The sequence below is a fragment of the Larimichthys crocea genome, chromosome XIX (genome assembly GCF_000972845.2).
Source record: "Larimichthys crocea isolate SSNF chromosome XIX, L_crocea_2.0, whole genome shotgun sequence".
Classification (NCBI taxonomy): Eukaryota; Metazoa; Chordata; class Actinopteri; family Sciaenidae; genus Larimichthys; species Larimichthys crocea.
In genome coordinates this window covers 8,751,781-8,763,350 of record NC_040029.1, presented here as the reverse complement: position 1 = coordinate 8,763,350, position 11,570 = coordinate 8,751,781, and the positions used below count along the sequence as shown (strand labels likewise).

The 11,570-nt window shown below is 43.4% G+C and overlaps 1 protein-coding gene across 2 annotated transcripts; it reads right to left on the bottom strand.

Moving 5' to 3' along the window:
- Window positions 1–1,484: 1,484 nt before the first annotated feature.
- On the bottom strand, window positions 1,485–5,810 carry LOC104931481 (protein boule-like). 2 transcript variants are annotated; one of them, XM_019271896.2, is made up of 11 exons: window positions 5,619–5,810; window positions 4,015–4,137; window positions 3,813–3,904; window positions 3,671–3,725; window positions 3,488–3,563; window positions 3,234–3,394; window positions 3,044–3,118; window positions 2,931–2,966; window positions 2,734–2,850; window positions 2,559–2,642; window positions 1,485–2,484 (listed from the first exon to the last, which is right to left on the bottom strand). In XM_019271896.2, exons 1-11 carry the CDS (start codon window positions 5,670–5,672, stop codon window positions 2,344–2,346), a joined length of 1,014 nt encoding a protein of 337 aa, XP_019127441.2. In that variant the 5' UTR covers window positions 5,673–5,810; the 3' UTR covers window positions 1,485–2,343. The 2 variants fall into 2 exon arrangements, with proteins under 2 accessions (XP_019127441.2, XP_019127442.2); XM_019271897.2 differs by having other exon boundaries at window positions 5,622–5,810.
- Between the last annotated feature and the right edge of the window lie 5,760 nt (window positions 5,811–11,570).

Here is an 11,570-nt window from a genome sequence, read left to right as displayed (position 1 = left end):
ATAGGGGGATTGTGCGGGCCTTACAATAATGATACCACATACTGTAGCAGCAGTTTCTGGGTTTTAATCCGAGTCTGAAATCTATTGATGACAGTTTCTGGGTTTTAATCCGAGTCTGAAATCTATTGATGATGTGACAAGAAATGTAGGGTTTTTGTATAATATCAGTGATATTCTGCCCAGAAATGAGCATGATAAATGTTTAAAAAGTTTCTGTCCTTTGCAAAATAAAATCAGAGAACTGTATGGGTATTTTTTGAAGTACACGTGGCATCAAATATGAAGAGTCACTCTAAGCTGTGTAAAGTTCATCGCGCACAGACCGCTGACACAGAGACACGTGACGGTTTTATAAACCAGTCCTTTGTAATTCTAATGAGCGAGCATTTGGTGCTTTTGCCACCTTGCCAAGTTCTTGATCCTACTCATACACAGAATAACGCTGAGTCATCAGTGGCCCTTGGGTGACACTGGCACATGACTGACAATCCTGCCCACCCACTGCCTACATGATACATTCTGTTTGGTGACGTTTAATTATTTCTCATTCTCAGCTCTCATAGATAAGGGTTACATGTTTGTTTAGAGGATAAAGTGTGTGAAAACCAGAACATGGTGAAGTATTAACACTGCAGTCAATATTGCCTCATCAAGGTGAACTCTGCAGATCAAAACATGGAATATCAAGGTCATGTTGGCTTTGTGAACGTACATTTTGAATTGAAATCCTGTGTTACAAACTGGGCATGTGTAGCTTGAAAGATTTACTGTAAAGAGCATGGATGTTTGCTCACAAGATACTATCAGGTTGCATCGTGGGTAGTGTAGTATTCAGCATTTCTGTAGCATGACCTATAAAAACTAAAGATCTCTGACTCTGCTTGTTTAAGAGAGAGTCACATTTACTGCAAATCATATAAACTAACCATTTTTTAAAATCATCATTGTCAAATGTATGTTCATTACCATAAATCACAAATGACTGCACAGAAACGAGCCGCTACAACAAGAGAAACATTTATTTCCATTCAGAAACTGGAAACACGTGGAACTAAAAACAGACCAAACATGTGATGTGCAGAATCAGCTAATTGATGACTGCACATCTTTTGAACACAATATAAACAAATCAGCAAAATATTTTAGATTATTTACGTCTTTGGTTTTACAAGACAAAATATATGGTATTGAAAATAAATATAAAAGCACACTGACAAATGGATTGAGTAGTTTTGTCTATAATATCTAATGAAATGGATATTTATCATTTAAATGTTATTTTACTTCTTTAAACAGAGCAACAGCCCAACAACATAACCTGTACATCCAGAACACAAACTGACCAACCGATTTACACGAACATGGGCAGATGTTTGATAGATGAGAACCTTGGAGAAAACCTGTCCAATTACTTGTCCTGAATTATGGATTTATATTATTACTTTACTAACGGTGAAACTACTTAGCGAGCGCAAAGAAATGAATGTTTAATCACTCTGGGAGGTCACCTGATGTGAAGCTGAAAGCAGTTTGACAGAATCACACTTCAGGTCATGAATCCTCCAAAATGTGGGCGAGCTAAGGTCGCTCAAATATCGACGCCACGAAGTGTAAAAAAACAAACAAAAATGTATTTCTCTAGTTTCTTCAATGCTCCTTACATAGTTTCATCTTAGGAAAAGTTTCAAATATTAAATTATGATTCAAAACTGCTAAGTAACCAGTACTTTCACAGATGAATTGTGCTGTCAAAAATGCGGAATGAATATACTAAACTGCCGTTTGAACAACAGAGCTTATGCAGGACATAAATTATTATTATTAAACCAACCAGACCTGTACTGCAACCTGCAACAATGCTGCAGGCACAGTATTCACATCATCATACTGAAAGGCTTCAAGTGCTGCTCTAAAATTCGTTGTCAGAGGACGAATGGACAGTGGAGCAACACTGATAAAGGCGAGCAGAGGCAGCAAGAGAAGGTGCAGTTGCTCGATCAGAGCATAAGATTCACGAATCAGCTCAGTGAGCTCAGTGAACTGTACTATACAATCAACAGTGCTGCCTTTCTTAGAACCTACAGAGAGTGTAAAGTGAGTGGACATGGTGAGATCTTTAACACTGTCAGCTACATCATGGTACTTGTGGAGATTTCTGCTGAAGTGGATCTGAGTCGTACAAGGTGAGCGCTTACCTTGGTTGTGGAGGCAGACAAAATGATCTCAACAAAAGAAGCTAGGAAGTCACGTCATGAAACGTACCGCATTATGTTGTAAGGCACAAGCTAAACAGTTGATAGATCATATGTTGGTGGGACGGTTAGGTCCTTTTGAGACCGTCTCCTACATGAGAGGTTGGGAGGCGTGAAGCATTGAGGCGTCGGGCCGCTCTGCTGCTTCTAGTAAGTAGTGGTGGTCCTTGTGGTTGATGTATGGGTGGAACTTTGGCTTCAGGTGGGCATGTGAGAGTGGAAACAGCTGATTCTGTGGAGAAAGATGTGACATTGAGACTCTGAAGGTTTGCAGGAGTGAAAACAGTAGCTGTGTAACCTTTTTACCTTCCCGTGGTTGTGCTGGAGAACAATGGGCGTCACTGCTTCAGTTCTCTGAGGATAAAGGGGGTAAACCTGCTGCTCCATGAGCTGCAACAGACCAACGTGAGCTCCAGTTCAGAACAAGTTTACAAGATACTCATAACGAGGATGAAACATTCATTCCTTTGTGAGTTTGTACCTCTGCTGTGGTGTCCTCCCTGACCGCTAGAGGAGGCTGGACAGAGCCTCCATTAGCGGACTGGTACAGATATTCTGATGGGTGAGAGTACACGACTGGAGCGGGGGGCATCGGCGACTGGAAACAAAACATTTACAGCTGAACGATCGGCCAAGTTCTGCTGAGCTTAGAAGAAGGAAGAACTTCATTTTGCCTACCTGGACGACGTTCCACTGATACTGGTTTGGGACACACTGAGGAAAGAAAGTAGACTGTTGTTAAGAAGTCTAAACTCCTGCTGTGCTGAATGGTGACATTGACTAAAGCTGACCTGGTAGTGGTGATAGGCTGGTTGCTGGTACACAGGCTGATGGGACTGAGGAGCCATCACTGGAGGAGCCATCCACTGAAGAATAAACAATCATAAATCACAATTACGTAGGTATTCATCTCAACGTTCTTGCTTTAACAAATGAGATTGAAAGACCAACAATGTGGGTGTGACATCAGTGAGAACTGACAGGCCAAAGGTGGGCAGGAGGGTTCAAGTTGGGGCAATGGAAGTAGGCCACTCCGTTGTAGTAGGTGTACGGATAGCCTGTGGACGTGGTGTGATACTGGGAAAGGCAGGACACCGGGAGAAACATGGCAGACTCAGGGAAGGCCATGGGGGCGCGCTTACCTGGAGAAAGGACACCAAGAAAAACATACTGGAGGGATTACGAGATGTCTGGGACCACTAGTCGTGTCAGAGCAGCATCAGTTTTAAACTTACTTTGTCCTAAACGTTGCTGCTTGCGGAAAGCCTGACCAATGCTGAGCTTCTTGTCTTTGAAAAAGACTCCATTAGCCTTTGATATAACAGTCGAGGGGAAGAGGCCACATTAGATAAAAAAGCAGAGTAGATACACAGCATTATATGTGCCTTAAGTTTAGCTGAATAGCCAGTTTTACTTACATCACAAAGGATTTTCAGCACGTCATCTTCTGTCTCGAATGTAACAAACCCGTATCTGTTTAAACAGAACCAAAACAATGATCCAAAACGCTCAAAGTCAGGGGACAGGAGGTCACGGCTGCGTGTGATGGAATCCACTCACCCCTTTGACATTCCTGTGTGATCTAATACGATCTTCACCTCTTTTACCGCACCATGTTGAGAGAAGACGTGTCGCAGGTCGCTCTCTTTAACCTTCAGAAACACACACATTTTTGACCGTGTTATCACCCCCAAAAGAACGGACAGTGGTGTCCGAAACAAATCATTTAAACAGCCAGGAGATGTGTGGATGCAGCTCTCACCCTGTAGTCAATTCCACCAACGAAAATCCGATTGGGGATAACTGTGCTCAAGCGGTGGGTGTGGTGGGCCGGGCTGTGGTTTTCTGGAGGCGGGACCTCAGGGGTGGAGGAGCTGCTGTCGGTCTGAGATGGACAGGAGGATGGGAACTTGAATAAAAGACCATTAAGAGACAACATATGCGCCAACTTGAAATTCTTTTTTTCACTCAGTTTTTATTTACATGTATTTTTTAACCCCAAACACACATACAGTTCAAGTACAAGGTTCATAGACATGCAAATGTGGAGAGAGATGGGCAGCTAGCCAGAGCAGTGCTGTGCGAGCAGTTCGGTGCCTTGCTCAAGGGCCCCTCTCCAGTGCCCAGGAGGTGAACTGGTCTCTCCAGCTACCAGCCCACCTTCCATATTTTCGGTCTATGCTGGACTTGAACCGGCCACCCTCCGGTTCCCAAGCCAAGTCTCTATGGACTGCCGCTTACTGCCTACTGCCGCCTACTGCCGCCTACTGCCGCCTACTGCCGCTTAGTCCCGCCTACTGCCGCCTACTGCCGCTTACTCTCGCCTACTGCCGCTTACTCTCGCCTACTCCCGCTTAGTCCCGCCTACTGCCTCCTACTGCCGCTTACTCCCTGCCGCTTACTCCCGCCTACTGCCTCTTACTCCCGTCTACTGCCTCTTACTCCCGCCTACTGCCTCTTACTCCCGTCTACTGTCGCTTACTCCCGCTTACTGCCTCCTACTGCCTCTCACTGCCTCCTACTGCCTCTTACTGCCTCCTACTGCCTCTCACTGCCTCCTACTGCCTCCTACTGCCTCCTACTGCCTCTCACTGCCTCCTACTGCCTCCTACTGCCTCCTACTGCCTCTCACTGCCTCCTACTGCCTCCTACTGCCTCTCACTGCCTCCTACTGCCTCCTACTGCCTCTCACTGCCTCCTACTGCCTCCTACTGCCTCTCACTGCCTCTTACTGCCGCCCCTATACTTTTTCCTCACCGGGAAGTAGTAGCTGTTGTAGTAAAATTGATGTGAGTACAAATGAGAATGCAACAGAATTTTTTAGATGACAACAAAGTGGAAAGAAGAAGATAAACCGTATCACCTTGAGTCTTTTAAGTCAAACGATGTTGCTGCGCCTGCAGAAACCAGGACATATCTCCTGGTTTCTGCAACTATTCACAGCAGCAACACGGCCAAAGTTAATGACTGCAATGTATAATAAGAATATGAACAACAAAAACACATAAAAATGAACTCACTGTTTGATTCATATGTTTTTAAAAAAATGAACTTTTGTTGCTCCTTTGCGAGCTCTAACACAAACAACGGCAGTTATTATGACTTTTATTATTTTCCACTATTTTGCAAGAATATAACTTCTTTACCACTTTGGTGAGCCAGCTACTGAGCTAATTTCAATAAAAACACACACTAACTGACTAAGTTATTAACTTAGCTTGGTTAATTTGAGTAAATAAGATAAAGGAAAGCAGGAAAAACTCATAATTTATTGTGAATTAATGTAACTAACTGGATTCAGTAACTAAACTACAGTTAACTAACTAGCTGTTGTGCTAGCTGACGACCTGAATCAAGTTCACTCACTGCGGTTTGTTTCTCCACCTCCATAGCTACATCCACCTGGTTATCTTCAGTCATACTAGATGAGTGTTGTTTTTAATCGATAATGAATAAATCATGACATATTAAACTTTATCAAACTGTTTGAACTAGCTTCTCCCTCGCAGGCTCTTCTGGCGCCGCTCGCCTCGTTCGTGACCTCATACGTTAGAGACGTTGGACGCACAACGTCCCCTGACCGTCAAAGAAAGTCGTTTTTTTATTATTTATAACGTTGTTTAACAACATGTTTTACCTCCAAACATTCATATTTCGTGTCTTCTTTCAATATAATGTTTGCCAGGGGGTGAAACCAACGTTTAAACCTAATATTTCCACAAACGGTGCCGCTCAAGTCTCCATACGTAACTGTAAAAAGGTGTATCGGTTTAACGAGCGACCATGTTAACTGGTGACCGGTAGCCATTCACACGCTTTACCTGTATGGCGGCCGGTGTTTCGGTTCAACGAGTGACCCTGTTAACTGGTGACCGTTATCCAAAAGCGTCTATGGCCAAACTCACCAGTGTGAATGTACGCTAGGTATTGTAGCCGGTGTTTCGGTTCAACGAGTGTCCATGTTAACTGGTGACCGGTAGCCAAAAGCGTCTGTGGCCATACTGGTGTTTCGGTTCAACGAGTGACCATGTTAACTGGTGACCGTTAGCCCATATCTGTGCATTATTATTATTTGCACGTTAAGGCGACCGGTGTTTCGGTTCAACGAGTGACCATGTTAACTGGTGACCGTTAGCCCGTACCTGTGTGAATGCACGTTAAGGCGACCGGTGTTGCGGTTTAATGAGTGACCATGTTAACTGGTGACCGTTAGCCCATACTTACCTGTGTGAATGCACGTTAAGGCGACCGGTGTTTCGGTTCAATGAGTGACCATGTTAACTGGTGACCGTTAGCCCATACTTCTGTGTCAATGCACGCTAAGTTCGGCGGCCGGTGTTTCGGTTCAACCAGTGACCATGTTAACTGGTGACCTCTTTGACGGTTTGCTGTGCGTCTGAATGGAGCTCACCTGTGTGCAATTTGTGAGACATTAAAACATTTTTTTTATGTGATTTTGTCACATTGATACCTCGATTAAAGTATTTTTGTGTTTATTTCAAACTAAATTGTAGTAAATAAATGTATTATTTAAAATCCAATAAAGAGCAGCAGTCTTGCCAGTAGAGCCCAGCAGTACCACAGATTGTCCACACAGGGGCGTCATCTCTCTGTGAACAGAAACGTCTTCATGCTGTGTGTACATCATATTAAAATAATAAGTCAGATGATGAATTCACAGATTTAGAAAGTGTTTTGTAACTTTGTTTCTTGATTTTTTTTTAAAAAACAGGACACACATTTAGTGAAGTTAAACCTGCGACTTTTCTCTCTCTCACCATAATTAACATAGTTGAAGAATTAATTGTAAAATATTAACCACAAATGTCAAAAAATGTGATCTGTATCTTCTGTATTTTCATTAAAACGTGTGTTTGTTTTTGTTTTTTTTAATTGGCTCCCATTGAGATTTTGAGATTTTTATCACAGGCATGAAAATCCTGTGTAGATCTGTGAAATACAGTCAGATCTTCAACACGCTTACTTTTCCACTCTCGATCTTCAAGAAGCGGCTTTGGATGTTACGTACAAGCCTCATGGAGCTATAATTTCTCTATGATTGGCGACAAAGTGCTCTGAAACACTGTCATTTGCGTCCCCCCCTTCTCCTCCTCCTCCCTCAGACCACAACAAAGCGACAGTACAAAGTGTCTCCAACAGAGAGAACAGCACCAGACTGATAGCTGGTATAAAATGTTCTTAGGTTTTTCCTAAGACGCATCCATGCTACTTGCAAATCCTGTTCAAAGCTCCTGATGTTTCCAGAGTGTAGTTCCTCTCTGACTGTCTTGCACATTTCCCATCATCACAACCTCCTTTCTCCAGATTTGTTTGTCCTCATCTGAGTAATGTGGGCCACACCATTACTTGTCATTCATTTCCAGCTTTTGTTAATTGCCGGGTGAATTTGCCAACGAGGTCTGACTGTGCAAAATGAGAAGGGCATGTTTGATAATTACAGCAATTTACCAGCTAAAAGTCCTTTTATACTCCGCAAAGATCATTTAAGACACAAATGCTGTCAGGGCGACTCGCCTGGCTGTGTGAGCTTTCACTGAAAACAAAAGAGTACAGTGTGAGCGGTTTATTTTTCGACTGCTCTAGTTTGATAGTTCTGCTCTTTGTGTTGACTGGTGTCTGCCTCTATTCCATGCAGAATTATGTTCTTATTATTAAGGTTATACTGTGACAGTAGGACCATTCACTGCAGGACCATGTACTGTATCTCCTCAGAATAAATAACAAAATGACCACAGATGCAGTTTTCTTCCCACTGGACACAACATTTGGCTGCACATTGGGATTACTCCATCTATATACAGATACCTGCATATGAATGCAGGTATTTGGTTGCATGTGGGTACGACACAGAGCGCGTTGGCTGCAAAAACAACCCTGGGACCCACTAGAGTTCAGCCAAAATGTGTCTTTCTCGTGATTCTTGCGTATCAAGTTGCTTATTGGACTGGAAGTTTTGGCACGAATATCCGATATCCAGATATCTGCAGGCTATATCGTACCAGAAATGTCCTCATGTGGACAAAGCTGAGAACTGAGATGACCATTGGTTCTGAAGTTAGCTGGTGCGACTTGCTCCTGCCATACTTGGGTCTCGGACTCGAAGAAAAAGGTGCATTTTCTTTGTTTTGACAGAACTCACAGCTTCCCTCTGTTTCCAGTGTTTGTCCAAAGCCTACCGGGCAACAAGTTCACCGAACGCAACAACAAAATGTGTCATTCCTGATCGCCTTTCAAACTGACCCATGGTTTCCTGAAGTGACCTATCGGCCTGGGCGTCACCGAAACCAAATGACGGCATTTGCCGTTTGTTTTTGTCGAAACTCTCACCGAGGTCAAGCGTGACAAATGCTATTGTGTCTCTGGCACCGTGTCCTTATTGTTTCACAAAATGCCGGCTGTTGCTTAAAAATCTCCAGACTCGCAGAGTAACTCAGAGCAGATCCAGAAGAAATCAGGTCAAATATCAGGTCAGACATGCATGTCCCATGTAGAAAAGTGCCGTTTTATCTCAGTCGGTCAGTCAGTCAGACAGTCGTGGAGACAGAGGTTGATGAAAAATGAGCCATAACAGAAGGGTTCGACTCTGGCTCTGTAATTACTCTACAAATCTCTGATTTCCCCTCCTTCATCTCCAGACTATTTATAGCTGCCGCATTCCTCTCGGAGAATAAAATGATCTCTTTGAGACAGTACAATGCCAGAAATAACAGGTTTGGACAAACATTTGCTGAGGCGTGGTGGGCCTGGCTGACCATTACTGAGTTCCACTGTGGTTTCAGTCTACTGTTTTTCCCCTTTGGCCATTTATTCATCTGTTATTCTAAATGGCAGTGGGTTTGCTGGGGGAGGTGTTGGGGGTGGTGGCGCGTAAGATGTGATGGTTCAACAAAAGAGCCTGTATGAATCGCGGATGAAATCACCGCCGTAGTCTGGCACAAGCGCAGCAAGGTCAGCCCTTTTTTCTTACATGCAAAAGAACACACACTCGTAAACACACCTTCATGTCTGCGTATACTCAGGTGACTACAGGGCTCAGACCTCCCTCTCTGCGCTCCGCTTTGTTTACGTTACAATCATAGGACTTTACTGGCAAATATGATCGACTAAGACATGTGGTGTGTGTGTGTGTGTGTGCAATCATGTGTGGGTGTCTTTGCATGCCAGTGTGTTTAGGTTATCAGAGGAGGAAGGCTTTTCCTATCGACCGTGTTTCTCGTCAACCTTTGTTTATCAAGACAAAACAAAGATCATATAGCCTGCGTAGCATCCAGTCTTCATGTCCAACTCCTTCCCACCGTGTTTATACCGCGCCGCGCTGGGAAAACACATTTTAACCTTGCACTATAGACCAGATGACCCCCCACCACCACCACCTAATTCAACTTATGTTACATTTCTTTGTAGTGAAACCAAACATCTTGTCTGTTTGTGGAGTTTTGGCAATCTGGAGCTCACTTTCAGCCGTCCTGTATTTATGGAAATCCCAAAACTATCAAACCGACTCCATAAACGCAGTCCTCGGATGTATGTGAAGTTCAGAAAACTCGGATTTCTTTGCGCCGTCGAATGAAACTTTGTTTCAAACGAGGGAGTGCTTCCTTTTTCGAGCATCTCCTGCTTTAAAGGAATAGTTTGAGTGAGTTTAGGAGTAAAGTTTGAAGGTAGAAGAAGTAGCTGGTTTCAGTCGAACGTCTACTTTTACTTTTGGTCTTGTTATCGTTTTCTGATTTGATATCACTAAATCTGTAAAAATCTGTGAAGCCATCGACCTTAATTGGAGTTTGCTCTTTCCTCTTCCAGTCTTTCTGGTGAACCATATCCTTATTGTTCCATCACACTTGCCGGACAGATACAAAGTTGGTGTCGACCTTCTTTTCTATCTAACTCTCAACCGAGTCAAGACTAAGTCAGTGTGAGTTTTGTTGCAGAGGTGGATTACTCACATTAAAAATGCTTCCTTGATAAGTTTTGCTCAAAGTTTCATGCGGTTGTGGGCGTGCCAGCGGAGGAAGAATTTAGACACCGCTGTGTGTTTCACTTTTTGTGGTTTACTAGCGAAATTTCAGCCACATCTTCCTCTCCTGTGATTCACTTTCTTGGACTGCATGGGACAGTCTTAGAGCAAGACAAGACTGAGACCTTCAAAAAGTTGTTTAGAGACCAATCTTTGGTGCTTGGTTCATTATTAGTTTAGATGTAAAGTTTAACCAAAGGCTGAATTCCCTTTCTTATTCAAGTTTAATCAATGCTTTTCCTTTACTGGGACGCTCGCTGTATCCTGGCACGTATAGTAATCTGTCATGTCCTCGCTACCTGATAGATGGCAGTGCAGCGTGGCAGCGATACGACACAGTGGAACGAGGTAGAAAACCCTGGACGACGAGCCGGCGTGGGTTTTACCTCGCAGGTGTAAGAGGATTAATAGAGTGTTGATTTGAACTTACTGTACTGTTACTAATAACTGTAGCTTTGTCTCAGTAACAGTGTGACTGAGAGCCAGCATGCCAAACCATGTAAAGACGTCCGTATTAAGCCAAATTATGCTTTCACTGATGAGATTTTTTAAGCCCTATCATATAAAAACTGGAATAAAACGACTGTTCAGTGCTTCCTCCAGGCCAACAAACTCAACGTGACAGGCTGTATAGGCGTCCACAGATGAAGTATTATCGATTAACGCCATAAAAGATGTGTCGATCACGTCCTATCACATCTATAACTTCAGCATATTGTCCTTTCTCTGGCTTTCTCCCGTGGTTGTTTGCTCTTTTGTGAAAACGCTTCACCACAATGGTGTTGCATTCCACAGCGACACCCGATGATTTCTCTAAATGTAGACATATTATTTAGGGTTTTTATATGGTGGGGCCCTGGCTATAGTTAGTGGGTGTGCACACACTGACCTACAATAAAGTAAACACACTCGACTGGGCTCTGGCCAGTGAACGAAAAAGCGAAGCCAAGTCTCCCTGCTGTTCCTTTTTACCTCCCTTAATTTCTTTATTGGATGTAGGTACATGATTATCGCTGCACCTCTGGTACGATTCTGGGAGAGGAACCAGCATCGGGTTCTGTGACGTGGACTCAATCCAGCTGGGCTCATTTTGTGGGATTTGTGAGCTCCACCCCACAGAACTCTATATATTTCAACCAGACGCCTGAGTGGTCATGGTTATTTTCAAGTGTGACACCTGATCGTTCATAAAGAATCAGTAACGATGGAGGATGAAATAACTTTGCAGTCACATTATAAAACATTGTACAGTGTTTCGGTGACTGATATCTTATTTATATATA